The sequence below is a fragment of the Phalaenopsis equestris genome, unplaced genomic scaffold, assembly GCF_001263595.1.
Source record: "Phalaenopsis equestris unplaced genomic scaffold, ASM126359v1 Scaffold000150, whole genome shotgun sequence".
Lineage (NCBI taxonomy): Eukaryota > Viridiplantae > Streptophyta > Magnoliopsida > Asparagales > Orchidaceae > Phalaenopsis > Phalaenopsis equestris.
In genome coordinates this window covers 299,516-321,352 of record NW_018164592.1, presented here as the reverse complement: position 1 = coordinate 321,352, position 21,837 = coordinate 299,516, and the positions used below count along the sequence as shown (strand labels likewise).

Sequence of the window (21,837 nt, the reverse complement as noted above, 5' to 3'; positions counted from 1 at the left end):
GAAGAAGGCTACAGCAAAAACGAAGTAGGTGGAGAATGAGTGAAGCCCGAAGAACCACTTCGAGAAAGAAGCAGATCTGTGGATGGTTCCCCGCTGCTGGACTCCGGCGATGGATTCTCCGCTGCTCAATCCGGCGTCGAACAGATGTTATGGAAGTGCGCCTCGATCCGGCGTCGAATGACAAGGTTACGGGAGCGAGAGGCCAAGCCACTGCTGGATCCGGCGTCGAACGGCTTGCTGACGGGAGCGAGAGGCGAAGGCTTGCTGGAGCGAGGCTCGAACGGGTTGGTGACGGGAGTCGGGGCTTTGAACAGAGATGAGAGCGAGAGCGAGAAGCTAGGGTCACGGGAGAGGCGAAGGAAAAAGGCAAGGTCACGGGCGTAAATTGGAATTAGAAAAAGCGGATCGCAGGGGTCAGCTCGCGGTCTGCGTCTTTTACAATTGAGAAAACACATTTTTCAATAATCTGGTGATAAGTGGGTACCAAACAGTGAGGCGGCGTTTTCAAAACGCCCCCCGCACTTATAAGCTGTCCCAAACGGGCCCTTAGTTAAGAAAAAAATTTACATTTGGACTCTGGTTGTTGGACAACGACCCGATGCAACGAGGAGGGCAAGAGGGGAGTGTTAGGTATGACTCATATATCATATATGGGACAGATGTTGAAGCGGAGCAGAGCCCACGAGCAGAGTGTAGCGGAAGGATCTGTCCAATCGGTGGAGTTTCATTAAGGGTTTGTTTGGGGCAGCTGTTGATTATTTATAATCTGTTGATAAACAAATTATTTTGATAATTTGATAATCTCCATATTATCAGAATAAGCTGACTTGTTGTTTATGACAGCTTTTTTAGAACAGCTTACTGACATTATTGTTTGATAAATGACAATTATGTCCTTGTTCAGTTCAAAAAGGCTATAGCAATAGTTCAAAGAGATAACCCTTTAACAAAATTCCACACCAGGGTGAAAGGAATATCAATTTTACATAAAAAGGAATGGAGCATAATAATTGGACAAATTCAAAGTTTGATTCAAACGATTTGCTCTAGAAAATCACTCTGCGTCCATGAAAAATTCAATATAATTAATCATATCTTGAAATTAGTTGATCTAAAAATTGATAGAGCAAGATGTCTGCATAGTTAAATACCATAGAAGCTTGGATCCTACCAAACTCCAACACATTGCTTTGTGATAAATTACTCCAACAAATAAAATCTCAGGTGAACTGAATAAGCAGTCAATGCTCTCGTCAACACAAAGGCCTTAAAAACAATCATCGCATAGAAAATTGAATTTCACAAACCTCAAATCCAAAAAAAGGAAAATCATCTAGAAAATATAAATCAAGAAAACTTTTTTCTTACAGTGAACGGGAGGCAATGCTTACAGTGGACGGGGGAAGGTGTTGAGAAGAGAAATGCAGAAGGAGAGCTTCGATTCTTATCGATCATCTTCTCGGTTCAAGCGTGGTAGAGCTTTGAACGAAAGCTGGCCCCCTTCGAGTGACAGATCGTCTTCGGATCCAGTCGAGCTTCGCGCGAAACAACGAAGGGTTTTTTGTTTCGCAGGCAAAGGGGTCGCGGCAGAGGGGATCGGGATCGGGATCGGGACGAAGGAATCGGCGACTGAGGGGATGTGGAAGGGCAGAGGGGATCTAGATCGGAACGGAGGAATCAGCGACTGAGGGTTTGTTTCGCGAGAGAAGGGCTTCCGGGTAATAATCTTGAACGATAAGCAGAAAGCGGGATGCGATGTGCGGTCCCGAATAACAAAGGAGCTGCGTCGGGCGATTTCCTATCACGATACAGAAGTCCGAAACAAACACTCGGTGGGCGTTTTGAAAACAGCGATCGCAATAATAAGCTATCCCGAACGGGCCCTAAGTGGGTTGGGGGTGCGGGGGCAACATCCTGTAGTTTAGTACATGGGTAATTTAGGTAATTACATATTGTATTATAAGATTATATACATGTCATATTTGTAACCCTAAGTGAGATTCTGAATCTTGTGTTATGTATTATTTTCTGAATATTGAAAAGAAAGTCGCCGTTCTGCTCCTGAGAATGTAGGTATCTTCACCGAACCTCGTTAAATCTCCGAGTGTTCTTTTGAATTTGTTTCAATTCTTATTTTCTTTTGACCTAATTTATCAACAGGAGGTCCTCCTTCGCCCCTCCTTGCTACATCCAATGGGCTGGCACTCCAAATGTAAAACCGCTCTCCTTATTGTAGCCCCGTAAATGTCGCGGAGCGTGACACCCGGCTGTTGTCACCCAGGATGTAAAATTATCTCCTTAGTTAAACTCTTTAAACCACATTCAATTTACATTTGTGGGTGTATCAGGTTAGCAGATTTCCGAGACTTCCGGACGAGCCTGGAACGTAACGTCATTGCATTTGCATTTTTCCTGCCTGGCAACGAACCAAAGCGCTTCGTCACCTCCCTTCGCAAATCCCACGCGCCAAATTTCGTTCGCAGGCGATGCCCGCCTTTTTAAAGTTCTGATGGACGGAGACACAAAGGGAAGAAATCACTTCAAGGGAGATTTACATGCGCATCACACAAAACATTGGTTTTTACATATCTAACACCTAAACTTTCTTATCTATACACGTAGACGACCCAAATGGAGCTCCCAGATGCGGTGCAGCCGAGATCCGAAAGCATCGGAGGGATGGCGATGGAGAGCGTGGGAAGAGAGATGAAACCGGAGGTGGCAACGGCGAAGGTTCTTGTGAAGAGGGAGGAGGAGGTGGAGGAGGAGGTGAACAACACGCTTGATCTTGCATTCTGTAGAGGCGATGACAAGAACAGGTTTGCTTGTTTTTAATTTTGATTTGGGCAGCGATTCTTTGATTTCAGTGGTTTATCCGTGATTGTGGCTATTTGATTGGTAAGTTTTAGAAATTACAAGTTTTGAGACCTAATTTTGTGGAGCGAGAAAGGAGGAACGTGGGTCTGGAGACATCCGTGATTCCGTTGTTTTTAAGTGAGGGCAAGGGACTGGTTGCTTGACGATCTGGTCGTGTTAGGGCAAGTTATTGCGCCATCTTCTTGAAACTAAATTGAAAATCCTCTCCATGAGCTTGTTTTGACCTTTGTATTCCTTTGTTTCTTGAAAGTTACTTGAGGAAATTCAAGCCTTTTTTGTTTAAATTTTTGCGACCGAGGTAATCGGTGGTCTAACTTTCCTTTTTTTTAGGGCTTGGATATAGCTTTTTGGCTGCTACTTAAAATAAGGGATAATAAAAAAAAATAGTAATAAAATTCTCCTGTTTTTCTTTGATTCGGATAAACGAGTTCTTTTCGGCCGATGGAGAGGTTACGGATTTGGATTTGCTTCAACTGATGGTGTTTTTTTTTTTCAACTGATGGTGTTTTTTTTTTAAATTTGGGAAAGTTGAATGATTTCACTTCAACTGATGGTGTTTTTTTTTTTTTTAAATTTGGGAAAGTTGAATGATTTCAGAACTAACATATTGTACTCTGTTGATTGATTCGATCTCCACTCTTTTGAAGTACTTCGGCAATGAATAACCCTAGCGCCAGCACTCAGCTCACCATTTTCTACAATGGATCTGTGAACGTCTTTGAAGCAGTTCCTCCAGAGAAGGTCCTCTCTCTCTCTCTCTGCTTTTTCCTCTCTGTTTCGCTGTCTTTTGCTGTTCCAATTCTGATTACCGCCGATTGGGAAGATTAGGCGCAAGCGATCATGCTTATAGCTGCTGCGGCCGCCGCCGCCACCGGGGGATTCTTTCGGGAAACAACGCGAGCGTGAGCAGGATTCCGGCCATGCCAAGCACCGCTGTCGCGGCCTCACCTGCTCTAACGAGATCTCTTTCACAGCAGAGCTCTTCAACAGCGGCTTCTCCACAGCCACCTCAGCTTCTCACAAGCTCTTCTGCATATCTTTGCAAGCTGCAAACTGGTGAGCAAGAATCTCTTAAATTTCGTTCAAACTCATATGTACATACTCATTACGTTTTTCCTTCATTTTCAATTCAATCGGAATGCAAAGTTGTTCTTTTGCTGTGAGTGCAGAGCTGCCTGTAGCGCGGAGGCACTCGCTCCAGCGATTCCTCGAGAAGCGTCGCGATAGGTAAGTTCAAATATTAATGTCCTCTGTTTTTCTTTGATTTCAAGACGGATACCAATTCACTTTTAACAATATTAGTATAAATTAATAGTAAAAATTGCGTGGTTTAAAGCCTTTGAAATTTCAAAAAAAAAATTATTCGAATGAATTTGTTTGTGCTTGCTATTGCTGATCTGATAGACCTATAAAATTGTGCAGTCTCCATGAAATTTAAAGGTTTCTAGTTTCTGTAAATTGTAAAGCTTGAAGAAGTATATTAGTCAAAGCTCAAGGGATAACTCTCTATTCTGACTGCTATGGTCCTTCCTAGTGTAGTTTCTGCAGCTTAAATGATCTTGGTTTGCAGGTTCATGAGGATTAGGTTTGTAGCGCAAAATTTCAAGTAAATTCCTCCCTTGGAAAAAGAGATGATACCATAGTAAATTAAAGTTACTATTCTTAACCTTTTGTAAATTTGTAAGTCGAACAGAATAAATTATGTTGTCATGAAGCTATTTAATAATGCCGCAAAATTAATTGAAAGCTATAATGGGAAATGTGTCAGATGGGGTCAAAGAACATGTCTGTTGCTAGCTTTCTGAACGACCACAAATGATGCCAGTCTATTGTCATATACGGGAATTTCAAAGGCTTTTCAGAAATATTTGTGTCTGTGAAGCTGTTGAGAAGGCATGTAAGGATAGGGTAAATAATTTTCTTTACTAAAAAAAAAAATTAGTATTGTTGTCTATCAAGTGAGAAAAGTAAATAAAGCCATCTGTATCTAAAGACAACTCATTAATAGTCTAATGGGACTTCTATCCCTAATGTTGAAATATAAAAGTAAATCTTATTCCTTATCTTTTAAAATGCTGTCCATCTATACAAAGATTCTATTTTTATGTTTGTAAGCATCAGTCTACATTGATGTGGCGATCCACATCGTCTGCATTATTAGTCTCGGGGTGATATGTGTATTAATGGTTTCATTAATAAAAAGGGGCATTTACATACATTCCACATAATTCTTATTTATTTTCATATCTAACACCTAAACATTAATATTTAAATTCATACCAGTCAAATTTTTTACATCTCATTAAAAGTATCATGATTATTACCTTTTTTTAAGTAAAATACAGCTATTAATGCATAGATTTATGACATCAGGTGTTGTAAGTGTGAATATCAAAATTTGGTTGTTAGGCATGTAAATAAATAAAAATTGTTTGGTATGGAAGTAAATTTCCATAAAAAAAAACCATGGATCTTTTGGATGATTAAAAAAATTCAGTTAATTGATAGTCAGCGGGGTGCTTGTGGGCTTCATACATGTGGGATTGTGGACAGGGGCGAACCCAAATTTTTTTCTTAAGTTAGATAAAATCATCAAATATTTAATTTTTGGGGGCAATTACGTACAAACCATTCAAAACTTCCTATTTATGAAGCAACTGCCCCCCTTCATCCATTTTTCAAATTTTCACTCAAATATAAAAAATTATGATAAAACCGCAACCCATAATTTTCATTTTTATCAAATTTGAAACTTCCTATTTATGAATCAACTGCCCCGTCATCCATTTTTCAAATTTTTACTCAAATATAAAAAATTATGATGAAACCGCAACCCATAATTTTCATTTTTATCAAATTTTGAGAATACATTGGTTTGGTAGTTCAAAAAATCATGGTGGTTAATTTGTAAATATCAATGTTTTGGATGTTCTGTATGTAATTATCTCAAAATTATTTAAAGCATTGGGCAAAACATATATCAAGGTCTGTAGATTACTTATAAAAGATTTAGATACGATAATTAAGCAAGAGCATGTTCATCAGAAGGATTTGCGAGCCATAATTGCGGGCCCGACGTCTCAAAATTATTTAAAGCATTGGGCAAAACATATATCAAGGTCTGTAGATTACTTATAAAAGATTTAGATACGATAATTAAGCAAGAGCATGTTCATCAGAAGGATTTGCGAGCCATAATTGCGGGCCAGACGGTTATATTTATAACTTGCTGCTATAATTGCATGAAATTATAGTGTACAATGTATCCTGGCTGGCCACACTCCAGCTAACTCTCTTCCTTTTCTTTTTCTACTTTACATCAATTTGAATATTATCATGCAACTAAAGTGGTTAGAAAAGCAATGTCTAGTAATTAAGGACGCTTAGAATCTATAAATCCTTAGGGCATTTACATAAATACCAAACAATTCTAATGTATTTACATATCCAACACCTAATTTTATTCAGGGGAAAGTTTAAATCCTTAGGGCATTTACATAAATACCAAACGATTCTAATGTATTTACATATCCAACCCCCAAACATCAATATTTACATGAACACCACTCAAATCTTTAATACCACATAAAAATATACCACCGTCTTTTTTTTAAAAAAGTGAAATACATCTTTTGTTGCATAGATTAATGAAACTAAGGTGCTATAAGTGTAAAGATCAAAGTTTGGGTGTTAGATATGTATATACATAAGAATTGTGTGGGTAAATTTTCCTAAAATTTTATAGTTGGTTCCATGAGTCCACAGATTTTGCAAGGATTGTTACACCTTGAGCCTTTCTATGCCAACATGCTTGTGGAGCGGGCTCATGTTTCTCTTATCCTGTTTTTATGTACTATCATCCGTGGAAACTATCTGCTTGGGATAATCAGAGGTTTTTTTTAAAATATCTTTTACTGAATTAGGTTGTCAGTAATGAAAATAATATTATAATTTAAGAATAATGTTTTTTTAATTGAAAGTTGTTGGACAAAAAAGAAACTGATGACTAGATTAAATAATGTCAAACATTTATAATGCAGTAAAACTAAATCAGCAGCTTGTCTTTTTAATAGAAGATTTGCATACATACCAATCAATTCTTGTGAATTTACATATCTAACAACTATACTTCAATTTTTACATACATGCCATCTTCCCTATGCATGAAAATGTCTATTTTAAAGATAAAATGATGATATTTAATGTGATATGAAAGATTTGGGTGTATTAAATGTAAAAATTAAAGTTTAGGTGTATGTTATATAAATACATAAGAATTGGGTGGAATGTACGTAAGTGCTTCTTTCTTCATTAGTTCATCAAATAATATAGTTGATTTTTTATGTTAAATTAGTTTTTCTGTGATTGTTTTAGTTTTCATGTAACAAATTGTTGTATTAGAGGTTTTGTTTGTTTAAGGGATAAAATGGTCATTTTTTTTTTGTTTTTATTTGTGTGCCCTAATGCTCATAGGAGAGATTATAGCTAATTTTAGAGCATGGAGATGGGATCCTATTTTAGTTTTACTTTTTTTTTTTCTCCGTCCGTTGATAGTGGAATAATCCCTCCCTGTGGGCGTAGGAGAATTTGCGCTGAACCACGTAAATTGCTGCGTGTTTGATTGTTTATTTGCTGTGTGATTTTATTCTTCACATTCTTTTACAAAATAACTTTTTTCAAAGCGAGATTGATGCGATTCCGACGAAGTCGTGGATGTAAGACAAAGAGGTCAGAGTAAGTGTAGGTAGGAGATATGGTGTAGTCATGAATAATTGCATGTCGTCAGGTATCTTAAATATCCACCACAACAGTGAAGTAGTCGTCGATTCATCATTTTGTCAAGATCGATGTTATGAGATTTTTTGGCAGATGAAACTTTGACATATGACGATGTGAGATGATAGAGGAGGAAGTTGTTGATCACGATGACATCCTGAAGAGATGTCAGAAAGAGATTGATTTAAGATGAACTGTAGTGTTTGTGACTTGATTCAAAATTACTTATTTCAGGAGATCAAGTATGAGATGATAATTGAGACTTGTGCATGAAAGTTATGGAGGAGGCTAAAAAACAAATAGCTCACAAAGAGTGTGGAGAATCGTCTCCTTATAAAATGTAGACTTTACATGTTTTAGATGAGACACGAGATTATTATCGACCAGTACTTAAATGATTTTACAAAGCTTTTGACAGTTCTGTTAAATATGTACGAGTTTAAAGATGAAGATATGCCACTTCTTTTATTTAATTCGCTCCTAAATGAGTAAAAAAAAATTACTATGACACTCATTCATGGGAATGAGGTCTTGAATTATGGCGAAGTGTTATCATGAGTTTTGTCGAAGAGATAATGAGTTCGCAAAGATGGTGTCGGTTCATGCAATTACACTTCAACGTGAGATCTGAGAAGAAGAAGAATTGGGCAAATAAATGTGGCAGCAATGGTATTTCTAAAAAAATGGGACAAGTCAAATGGGCGTATTCTTGGAAAAAATCAACGCGTTTTTTGTTTGGAGATTGATCATTGAAAAGAAAATGTATGAAATTGAAGAAGAATAGAAATAGAGTTTCTTCCAAGGTGAAAGTCAATTTTATTGTGGAGATGAATAATGATACTATTTTAGATGTACTATTATTTGCAATTTCTCACAGTTTGTATACAGATAGTTAGTGTTGAATTCTGGACACATGCACTACCTATCACATTTATCCCCATATTCTTTACGTACAAGAAGTTTGATAGCGGTGCAATGACTATGAATAACGATCAAATATCTCGTACTATTTGTATAAGGAGGAGCGCTCTTATTAGGATGATGATGATAATGTGAGGGAGCTATATAATATTTGGCATGCTCTGGATATTAGGAAAAAATTGCAGTCATTTGGGGCCTTAGAGGCCAAGGACTACAAGACCATTATTGAGGCATAAGTTTTGAGGATATATCATAGTGCACTGATTGTTAAGAAGAGAGTTCACCGTCACAAATTTTCTATCCTAAGGGTAGTATAATGATATGAACTATTGTTGTTGATGATTCTTCTAACATCGTTATATTGTGGCATGTGTGATTTGCTCGTGCTAAAGACACTCCACTTCAGACTTTTTGAGGCAATGATTGATCAAAGTAGCGAGCACATGCAAGCTTAATTTCTGTGAACATTGTGTATTTGCAAGAAGACATAGGTTATCTTTTGTATAGTCATCTACAATATAAATGATTTTTTACGATATGTGCACATAGGTGTTTGGTCTCGATGATGACATCATCATTGTTGAGCAGAGATATTTTATTTCTTTTATCAATAATTACTTCAGATATATTTTGGTGTATACCCTGAAACGCAAGAGTGAGATGATAAATATTTTCATGACTTCAAAGGACTGAGATTTAGATTGAAGATCAGACAGTGGGGGGCAAATACACATCAGATGTGTTATTTATAAGAGTATCAAAAAGTTGTGGTAGAGCACAACTTCATTGTTTGAATGACACAACAACAAAATGAGGTGGTAGAGGATAAGTTAGATTTTGGTTGGTAAACTTCGATGTGTGTTATACAATGTTGGTTTGTATAATCTTTAGGCGGAGGTCATAGTATATGTTTGTCACTTGATGTATCGTTCGTCTTCTGTAGCTATTAGGAAGAAGATTTCAAAGGGGACGTGGTTGAGATATCCTTCTAGAGATTATAAACATATAATATTGTTCGAGTGTCCAACTTACTATTACGTGCAAAATGATAAACTGTAGCCACAAGCAAATAAGATGATTTTCATCGGTTTCAAGCATGGAGTCAAAAACTTCAAACTTTATGATTGGTCAAAGAGGAAGATTATCATTAGCATAGATGCTATATTTGACGAGGCAAGCTTGTTTAAGCCTCAAGACTCAAAACAGGTGGAGAGATTAGGACCGCATATATGTAGCTGAAGTTGAAGTTTGATTCAATTTTATTTGTGTCATAGAGTTCATCCACTTTTATTCAAGCTCCTAATCATAAGTTCAAAGGAGAATCCAACGGTCATGCTCACGAAGATATTATCAATTCACAAATGAACTCACAAATATATTATCAATTTTTTTTGTCGTAAAGTAGAGAGGAATACAAAGGAGAATCCAATGATCATGCTTACAAAGATATTATCAATTCATAAGTTCATTTATCGTAGGAGTTTGTTGAACATTTGTGCTCATGATTAGTTGCTCATTTGATTATTTTTAAGAATTATACAAGGTTTTATTCCTTCGGGAATGGGGGTACGTGGTCGAACAATGTAGTGCAATCGTTTTGGTGTTAGAGCTCATTTGTCATCTCATTCTTATTTGGAAGTGAGTGATGAAATGAAGATTGTTGTATTAAAGACTTAGCTCATATAAGAGGTAAATTTATCATTTTTAATTTTTGTGTCATAGTTCTCTCTTATTTATATGAGGGATTTTGATTGGTTTTAGAGTTTGGTGTTGCAACCCTATTTCAAGCATCTTTTCTTTCTCCCACATGTAGGCATTTTACGTTGAACCATGTAAATCACATTTTTTGCAATGTAATTTTGTTTTTCACGTTTTTTGCACAACAAAGATGCTATTCTCCAAGTTATCATTAAAATTCAATATAAATTAATCTTTAATTAACTTGCAAAAAAATTAGGAAATTATTTCTATATCTCCAAAAAGCTATGGATTTATTGGTGTATAGTTTTTGCTTAATTTTGATTATATATTGTATATATATATATATATATATATATATATATATATTATTTTTATTTATTTATTTATTTTTTGGGTTGGGTGAGCACTTTAATGTAGTTCCTGATTTTCTTAATTTTATTTTCAACCAATGTGGTGCACATTTGAATGCTTAGATTTGATAATACACTATTTTATAATAAACTTCAATGATTTATTATTTTTACCACCTAGTTCAATTATTTAGTTAATTCATTCTAATTTTTAATTTAATTCATGATAGTTTTTAATTTCTAGCTATAGAAAAACATTAATATCCCAATTATTTTTCTCATCTTCGGTCCACTTTCAGAGTGTTTGTAGACTCACATTTATCGTGGCAAAGTTCACAACAACAACAAGCCTTTATCCCACCAAGTGGGGTCGACTATATGAATCTTTTTTCTCCATTGCATTCTATTGAGTGCAATATTTTCATTTAGCTCTAATAAATTAAGATTATTTTGTATACAATATGCCCAAGTCTTTCTAAGTCTACCCCTGCTTTTCTTAACATAAGTCGAACCTAAAACATCTACTCTTCTAACTGATTCATTAGATTGTTGACGTTTAATTTGACAAAATCATCTAAAACAACTCTCTCTAATTTTGTCCGCCGCTGGAGCTACACCAACCCTATCACGGATTTTTTCATTTCACATTTTGTCTCTAAGTGTATAGCCTCTCATTCACCTAAGCATTCTCATCTCGGCACACTTAGTTTTATGCTTCTCTTTTAAAAATTAACATTCTGCGCCATAGAGAATTGTAGGTCTCACCCGTCACCGCGATCTTTTAAAAATTTCCTTTCAATTTGAGAGGTACTTTTCTATCACACAATTGGCTCAAAGCATTGCTCCACTTCAAGCAATCAACCTGAATTCTACTAATAACATCCCCATCTATATCACCATCATTTTGAACGATAGACCCGAGATATTTATAACGTTCCCACCTTTTAATAATTTGATCACCCATAATTACAACTTTGTCACCAGAGCTAGAACTACTAAATTACATTTTATGTATTCTGCTTTAGTTCTTTTCAAACGAAGACCTTTAGACTTCAAAGTAGACTTCCGTAATTCAAGTTTTTCCCGCGCTCTTTCTTTAATCTTATCCACAAGAAGGATTTCATTAGCAAAAAGTAGATGCCAAGGTACATCCTCCTGTAAATGTCTAGTAAGAGCATTCATAACTAAAGCAAAAAATTATGGGCTTAAAGTCGATCCCTGCAAGGAAAAAAAAAGTAACACATTTGTTGTTATGATTGATAATTGCTTTTTTATTTAGAGTGATATAATAGTAATAATTAATAGAATACTTTATTGTGATGCATCAATTTTCGGATAATTAACATTCCTAGGCGTCGCTAAACTGTTTGAGTATTGGGGTACAAACGAGTCGAGTCGTGCTCCAGCAACGCCAGGCTCGAGCTCAGCTCGTCTGTCAAACTGTTTCGGTTCGAGCTTAGCTTGTATTGGTGGCCGGAGGAGGAGGTGGGAGCTCATCAGAAAATGTATCGGAACTATTAGTAATAGGCTAATGGAGCCAATGAGCCAAATTGGAGAATTTCGACCTCGAGCTCATTTTATAAACGAGCTCACGAGCCGAGCTTGTGCTGGGTCGGCTCATTTGCATCCCTAGTTGAGTATGATCCTGTCCTTCCCAAAGGGTGACTTAAGCGCACTTTGCCCCAATCTATCTTTTTTATTGCAGCGCCCTCTTTCTATCTTTACAAAGTTCAAAATGAAAGGCAAAAGCCAAAAAAAAAAAAAAACTCTAAAAAAATTTATTTAAGAACTTGGTGGCATTGCCTTCCTTCAGTGTTAACAGTCATGAATTGCTGTTCTTATTTGGCAGGTTTGCGAGCCGAAGTCCCTATGGTTCAGAAAAGAATTTTGAAAGCGTGGAAGTTAGCATGAATGCGAAGCCTGAACTAAAGCTTGCGGTGGACTTCGCTGTGGCGGAATAGAAAACCCCTCACTCCTCAATTTGTCGATATTATCCTGCTTCTGGGATGATCGGAACTGTGCTTCGCTTTAATTATTTTGATGTAATTGAACACTGTGAGATGTCTTCTTTGTTGCCCAATGTTTTAGCGGACAGTCCATTAACTTTGATTGTGTTGCATCTCTAAGTGTTATTTTATTTCATTGAGGCGTTTGCATGACTACCACATAATTCTTATGTTTACATATTTATGCCTAAATTTGATTTTTACATTTATCACTTTTAATCCATCCGTAGGAAATGTTTAAGTGTTATAAGTATAAATTATGGAAGATTGGGTGTTAGATATGTGTGGTATGGAAGTAAATGTCAAGGGAATTGTGACGCCGACTGTTTTTGGCTTTTTGCTTGGACTTTATTTTATTTATTTGAAATTTTGTTGGCCATTCCAACTCGATTTAGCAATTAGGGAAATTTTACAACTGCTGATATTTTGAGTTAAATTTTAATTTAGGATTCATGATATTCTTTTATTGAGATGCTAGATATTTATTATTATTTTTTCTATAAAAATATAACTTTAAGAAAAAAATGTTTTTTTTTTTTTAAATTTATCAGGCCAAGTATCTCTTGGGCTAAAATTTGTTAGGTTTTTATGGGAAATTTTTTAGCAATAATATACTGATTTTGGTTTTGATTAATGTTGATGGAGTATCGCTTCTGTATGAGTGGAGGTTGCTCATTTAAACGGCTAGTAGATTATTTTAAAATTTGTAATATTTGAAAAATTAATTAATTAATTAATTAGTACAACATTTTGTGTGCCGTCTATCGTTCAACTTCGTTTTGCTAGCTGGGTTCAATTGTTCCGAACGGATATATCCTCGAACATAATAGGTCCAGGGTCATTAGATTTTTATCCTGAGTTAATGGTACACGCTTCTGTATGAGTGGAGGTTGCTCATTTAAACGGCGTCACCAGTGTCATGGCTAACACGATTATATGTAAGTTCATTTTCTTTCCTTTTATTTTTTTTTCCAAGCCACTCATGTGAGGCGTATAAGATAATATTTCAGTTTTGTTATTAGATATGTATGAGTCTATTTGGGGCAGCTGCCCTTGTGAATAAACTGATTGGTTGTTTATTATTGTTTGAGTATAGTTGCAGCGTACCTGTTTCTGGACAGATGACTATTCTGCTCGTATGGTAATGTTGTTTGCAACATAATTGTTATAATAATATATTCACTTAAGAGTAGTGCAAAAAATAAAGATATACATCTCACTTGGCAGCGAGTATCTTCATTAATAATAAAATAATTGATTGGTTGTTTATTTATTGTTGTTTGAGCATAGTTGCAGCGTATCTGTTTCTGGACAGATGACTATTCTGCTCGTGTGGTAATGTTGTTTGCAACATAATTGTTATAATAATATATTCACTTAAGAGTAGTGCAAAAAATAAAGATATACATCTCACTTGGCAGCGAGTATCTTCATTAATAATAAAATAAAAACTATTAAAATAACATTTAATAATATGATAATATTATTTTTAAAATAGAGACGACGTATGTCATGAGCCAGGACGTCATCTAGGGATACTATCCACTCTCGGTCACCCTCGACGATGAAATCTATCAGTCTGTTTGAACACCAGAAGAAGTCACACTTGTCCGTGATTCTCCGTGGGCACCTCTAGAACTATCTCCCGTACCTATGTGCACGACGTGACGGGAGCAGGGAACTTTGTAGTCCACAGTGGCATAGTACTCATGGGGAGGTCCCAAAAATCCTTGAACTAATATTTCATGAAATTTTCAAAAGACAATTCATTAGTCATAAGAGACATATAAATTGATAAAACGAAGTAATTAACATGAAATCTTCAAAAGACTCACTATTCCAACCAATGAATATGTCACAACAAGAAAATAAGACCTTATAAAACTAGGGTTTTGAGTTGTCTTTAACCCACACAATACCAAGTTTGTGTATGTTAAATATACATATTACAAAAAAAAATCATCCAGAAGAACCTCAAAAGTCGTATCGTTGAAAAAAAGAGAGAAATTTGGTTGTTTTCAATAGGATTTCATATGTGACACCAACCAATGCCGACAATCAAACCATCCAGAAGAATTCATAAGGTCTAACACCTCATATTGGACCTCTTAAACCCACAAAAAATATTAAAAAAAGAAAGGAAACAATAATAAAATCTGACAAACATTATAAAAAAACTCAAACAATCATAATTAGATGTACAAGTAGCATAAATAAACATGAATTGTACAAAATAAACAAGTAGAAATTGATAAAAGAAGTAACTAATTATAGTTTTGTATAGGTGTGAGGTCTCAGAGAATTCATTATATAAACCAACGACTGTCGTTGCAAAAACCTTGTTAAAAAAATGGTTCTTGGTTGTCTTTAACGCACATAATACCAAGCTCGTGCATGTCACACATGCATATCACCTAAAAATGTCATCTAAAAGAACCTCAGAAACGGTATCGCCAAAAAAGAAGAGAGGAACTTGGTTGTCTTTATAAGATTTCACGTTTAACATCAACCAATACCGCCAATCAAGCCATCCAGAAGAAATCATATGACCTAACGTCTCATCATGGACCCCTCAAACCTAAAAAAAAGAAAAAAAAGAAAACGATAAAAAAACTTACAAACATCATAAAAAAACCCAAAAAATCATAATCAAATGTACAAGTATCGTCCAATCAACATCCAACAATGGCGTATGTAATCCGCTCTCTCAATTCAACCATTTTTGCGGCAACTTCGTCATCTTAGGTGTAACCCTCAAGTGATTCTACTTCTGGTTGTGCTATAAATTGGCTTATGTGAGATTCAAATGCTTCTAGTGGGACCTGTAAATGATCATTGCCAGTCATGCTGAAGTCTACATCAGTTCGAGAATGATGACATCGAATATAGTTGTGGAGAGTCATTGTAGCCACTACAATATGCACTTGCTTCTAAAATTGATACGTTGGCATATCATGCAATATGACCCATTTTTTCTTTCACACTTCAAATGTTCTTAATTACGTCATGTAAGGAAGTGCGTCTTTTGTTAAACATTTCATTTCTACCCCGAGCAACACTACTAGATTTTTCAAAATCGGGAATGTAATGTTTCGTATCCGGAGGGATATCTAACATCTAACAAATAATATTTATTTGTTCTAAATACAACGATTAGTAATGAACTTAATAAAAATATGAATATGATTAATAATTGAACAAATTTGGAGGTGAGTGAGAGAAGTTGTGCTTTTGATTTTTTGTAGCAAAAACAAAAATATGACTGTCATGGGCACTGTCTTGCCAACGAACCATTATAAAAGTAAAACACCTGTTGAAATCACATACGAACATCAAGTTTTGTGCGGGTGATTCACTTCATTTGTATGCGACATTTTCATTATTGAATGTAAATATAGAAAATCAAAAAGAATAAATAAATTATTGCTCTTTTTTTTTTTTAAGCTGTCGGTTTTGGAAAGGAAGGGTTTGGCTTTTATTATTTTATAAGTTATGATTCCCCCGCTTTTCTCTCTCTGGTTTTCCAACAGCGAGCAGCTCCATACTCTCCCCATCTCCTCCTTGCCGTGACACTCCAACCCAAGCTCCACTCTCCTCCCACTCTCATTCTCCCACCAAACAGCCACCTCACAGACACAAGCCTCCATTACTTCCCTCCCCACCTCCTCTCAAACCGTGCACAGCCCACTTCCCACTCACCGCGCGGCCAAATTCCACTCCCTAAGCTCACTCGATCTCACGGATTGCACTCTCGTCCCTCTCCAAATCGAGCAACACACTTTCCTCTCACCCCCATTCCTTCTTTTAGTACCAAACAGCAACACCACACTCCCTCTTTCCCAACCAAAAAAAAAAAAAAAAAAAAAATCCAAAACAGCTCACTGTTCTCTCCCACTCACAAACCCAACTCTACTTACTCTCCCTAATATTCCTCCTCATTAAAGCCAAGGTCCCGAGCAATAGCAGGAAAGTGATCCTCCCTCTCTCTCTCTCTCTTGGATCTCCGACTTCTTCCACCGGCAAGGCCGCAAAGCACTCCAAACCAAGCTTCCGCCTCTCCCCTCTCCAACGAAGTGTTATTAGGTGCGGACGCCGCACCTATGACGACGGTTGTGATCGACGGGAGGCCGCTTGTTTCTTCTCCGATCAATCACCGCGGATATCCGCACCTTCTCCCATCGATAGAGAATATTTTCTGCTCTGCAACCCGGGATTAGGTGACCTCTTTCCTTAACTTGAAAACAAATAACAGCATTTGACATTCAATTCATGTCCATCTACATTTCTAACACCTAAGCATTTGACATGCACGATAATTTTTGGGTGCACCTAAATTTTAATTTTACAAAGTTTTACATGCATACCACCATATTCTCATGTATTTACACACGTACAAATATTTTTATATATTTACATGCGTATCAACTAAATTTTGTGTATCTACATATCCAATGCTGAAAATTTGATGTTTACATGTATGACTCCCAAATCCTATACACATGTTCGACATCCAAACTTAAATATTTTATGTGCACATCGCTCAAAATTTATATGTTTAAGTGCACGTCACTTATTACTTGTGTATTTACATGCCAACACTCAAATCTCACATGTTCAGAAGCCAGCCATTCAAATCTCATATACTTACGTGCTTACATGCTTAGACTTCAATATTTACATGCTAGTCATTTAAATATTGTATTTACATACCAAATATTAGGGATTTACCAAAAACAAGCTACTTAGTTCTCACATTGTTGCATGTTAGCCATCTAAACATAGGATTCACCAGCCCAAACAGAAAAACAAATTTAGAGAGAGAGACAGAGAGAAATCTTTGGCCTTTAAAAAAAATATACATAAATAAGAACAATAATTATATGTAAATCTCATGGAGATGTATATTTAACACTTAAGCAAAAAAAAAAAAAAGAATATTTACATACACACTATTTAATTCTTATGTATTTACCTAATTAACACTTAATGCTTATGTATTTATATATTTAAAACTAAAAAATTAATTTTCACATATAAATATATATGTATGATATGTTTTTCTATTTAAAAAAATTAAGTGGTTGTATTTATTTTGTATGTAAAAATTAATAATAATAATAATAATGAATTGTTAGTGTTATATTTATGTGATATTCAAACATTAAGTGTTTTGTAGATAAAAAATAAAATTTTAAATGTTATAAAATTAAAAATAAATTTTAAGTGTTACATTTATATGGTGTTATACATATTAAATGTTATGTATGTAAAAGTAAATTTTTAAGTGTTCTATTGTGAGAAATAAATTTTTAAGTGTTTTGTATATAAAAATATAATTTTAAGTGTCTTATATGCGTGTTATTTAAAATTTGAATGGTATGCATGTGAAAATGAAAATTGGGCATTTTTGTATAAAAAAAATTGGCATTTAAGTGTTAACTATGAAAATTCATTAGAATTCTATGATGTGTATGTAAATTCAAAAAAAAATGTTAATTACGAAAAGAGAAGACAAGAAAATTTAGCTTTACAAAATATACATATAATCCTCAGAAAAAAAAAAGAGAGATAATTACTTCATCAAACTCTCCTAAAACCTTCACTTCAAAACTCCACTAAGATCCTCATCAAAACCCACCTAAATTTTACCAGAACCTCCACCAAAACCCATGAAAACCATCACCTAAACTTCACCAAACCCACTAAAAAAACACCCAAAACCTTCACGCAACTTCACCAAAACATTCACCCAAACTTTACCAAACCCTCCCGAAACCTTCACTCTTAAACTCCACCAAAATAGCTACATCAAACCCACCTTAATTCCTAGAAAAAATTCACCAAAATGCCTAGCCAAAATTCACCAAAATCTGTAGCCAAAATCCACTAAATTTCTAGATCTAAGCCCCACTTGAAATTCTATCAAAATATTCACCTAAACCATCAAAACCTCCACCAAAAACTCCCAAAACCTTCATCCAAAAGCTCACTAAAAATTGCATCCAAAACCATTATAACTTTCATCAAAATTTCCACCAAAACTCCACAATAATTTCACCAAATATTCATCCAAACAATTCACCTAAATGTCCACTAAAATTTACCAAACTTTCATCAAAATTTTCACCAAAATTCCACAAGAACTCTACCAAAAATCCACAATAATTCCATCAAAATTCATTAAAAATATCACAAAGTCTCTTTCAAATTTCCACAAAAAAAAAACCTCATCAAAATTGTCTTTCTGATCTAACATTAAAATACATCCAAACCTCAGTATCTTCAACATCTCCTAGATTTTCTTCCTTTTGGTTCTGATAATAACTGCTCCACTTTTGAGCATTTTTCATTTAAAATTCTTAATAAAAAATCTTGAAAATCTAAACTTAGAAATTTGATGAAAACAAAACCACAGCCCTAATCGAGAGTTTTCTAACTTGTGTAGCTTAAGATGCAATAGCTATAGGGGCTTGCTTTATAAAATGTTTAAGACCTCATATTTAATCTAAACTCCATCTAGTCTTCTTATTAGATAAGGGAAAGATTTGTCAACTTAATTATAGACCATTACAAATATCCAAAATTTCTTAATTTAAATAATTGAACCTATCATAAAGTGATATTTCTATCTATTGGGATCGTATATTACTTTTGATGACATGTTTTGATTATTTAAATACTTCATTAAATTTTTGAATTTCTATGGTATTCAAAACTTTGTGGTGAAAAATAAAACTGACAACCACAAAATTGATAAGTCGTCTCGACTGCATTGGCATTGTATGATATCATGTATCCCTTAACACTTCAATCATTCTTTTGAGATTGTAATCCTAACTTTGACACAAAATTTTTTATTTTGCCCAGATCATCCTACACTAAATTTTTTGTGGGGTCCGTCTCTTTCAAAAATGTTGCAACTTGAATTGAATGGTTATTTAGGCATCTTAAAATTAGATTTGATGCTTCTCATTCTCAGTGTCATTGATAACTATGTATGTGTAGTGTAACCATCTCGTAAGTGTTATTATACAAGATTGAGTAAGTCATAGAATTATTGAGTTCAATGTTCGATTTTGCCTTCGTGTTGAACACTCTCAACAAAATGAGCTCTCTAAGCTTCATGAACCATTTCTTCATATGTTCCAGAATCATATTCCTCTTCTGGAGGGTCATAACTTGTTGAGACACCAACTTGATCATACTTAATTTCTGGTTTTTGCTCACCATGTGCAGTCTAGTACCAATAATTTGATTTGAATCCCTTGTGGTAAAGATCCAACTTATTTAGATCGCAAATACATTTGATTCTTGTACTTCGTACAATGATATTAGAACTTACCATTTGAATGATAAATGGGCAGTTGTGATGTCACATGAATGAATTCCTTAACACAATTTAAGAACTCATCAGTGAATCATTTTCATCTGAGATATAATCTACTATACATCCAAGCTTTAAAATTACGTATAATCAATATAGATGTAGCTTGACAGATCAATACAACTATTACGAAAAATAAAATATATGTCTAAGACATCTTTATCTCATTTTGTTCGCCACTTAATCTACGATAACCATATCAAATATATATTCATTTTTTATTTTGTCTATGTGTCAAGGCACTCATGCATCCACCTAAGCATTCTCATCTCAACAATAATTAACCTTTTTTTTTTTATGATTCTCTTTTAAAAGCCAACATTCTACGTCTTTGAGCATTGCAAGTCTTAGCACCGTCACATAAGTTTTTTCCTTGTGGTCTAAGCAGTATTGCTCTATCACACAATAGACCCAACGCATTCCTACACTTCAACCAATTAACTTGAATTCTACTAATAACATCCCTCATTTAAATAACTGTAGCTTTGAACAATATACCCGATGCATTCCTCCACTTCAACCAATTTGGGGGCGTGAGAGGGACATCGGCAAGGGTTTGGGGAGCACAAAGAAAAAAATAAAATGAATGGTGCGGGAGGAATGGCAGCGAGGGTATTTTATGTTTTTTTAGTTTGTTTTTTTATTTAATTTGTGTCAGATGTACTTCAAAGTGTTGAGTAAAGTTTTTCATCGTTTTCTTTGACGCATATCCAACCCACTTTTCAATGCTAACCCGCTGTAGGTTTTACTATTTTTAAAATGTCTTGTGTCACTTTATTCAAGACAAATCCGACGCAAACTCTGCCACACATATCAACAACTATTTTCTGTAACTTCAGAGTCGCAAATCAAACGCAAATGCGTGCATCCGAAAAATCTAACACAAATATTTGACGCTAATAACCGCAATCACCTGCAGTAGTTTTTATTTTATTTGGAAATGTTAAGTGTCAAAGTCCCATGACATTCTCCAACCTACACGAGAGATAATTTTACACTTAAATCAAAATCTCAAATCAAGATTCAAACAAGATAATTTATTATTGATTTTTCTTTTTATGTCATGATCTCTCTTGTACCGAAATGTCATGATCTCTCTTACTCTCATCTCTAGGTAGGGATGTCGAATTAGATCCAACGTGTTAATTCAATTAAAACTCAAATAAAAAAAAATTCAGTTTCGAGTTAAATCTGAAAAACTTATTAGTGGTGTTTGGGTCTAGAATCCGCACACATTTAATATTTTAGACTGGGTTCATGTTGAATCGCCAATTCAAAATTTAACCCAAATTATCTTGTAAATCTGAAATTAACCCATAAACCCGAAATTAACCTGAATTTTGCACGAGTGAACGTTGCATCTTATATTAAAAGCGTTATGTGGATTGGATTTGGATAGGCTTTTTTGAACAACTTAATACTCTAGGGTCAAGCTGTGGTCAAAACGTAGTTTCAAGTATGATCAATTTTGGGCCAATTTCAAACTCAATCCACAAATCTAAGTTGACACCCTCCCATTTAAGAGTAGGGTTGTAAACGAGCCGAGCTTGAGCGAGCTCAGGCTTGGCTCCCTCAAAATAGCTTGTGTTCGAAATCGGCTCGTGAACAATGTGTTCGTGTTCGGCTCGATTAAAATATTAGTGTTCGTGTTCGGCTCGATTAAAATATTAGTGTTCGTGTTCGGCTCGAAATTAGCTTGTTAAACTTAAATTGAGAAAAATAGATGTAAAGTGTGAGATTCGAACATGGATTAAATATATACCAAAGAATGCACTAACCACATTGTCTGTTATAATTTAAACTTAGACATAAATATATATAA

General features: G+C 35.0%; 1 protein-coding gene across 1 annotated transcript; it reads left to right on the top strand.

The window, feature by feature from the left end:
* Positions 1–2,324: 2,324 nt before the first annotated feature.
* Positions 2,325–12,790, top strand: LOC110021859 (protein TIFY 3-like). The gene is given in 6 exon segments (XM_020720542.1): positions 2,325–2,819; positions 3,525–3,618; positions 3,706–3,756; positions 3,759–3,933; positions 4,047–4,104; positions 12,475–12,790. Coding segments are annotated over 6 exon segments (678 nt in total). The 5' UTR covers positions 2,325–2,631; the 3' UTR covers positions 12,587–12,790.
* Positions 12,791–21,837: the final 9,047 nt, after the last annotated feature.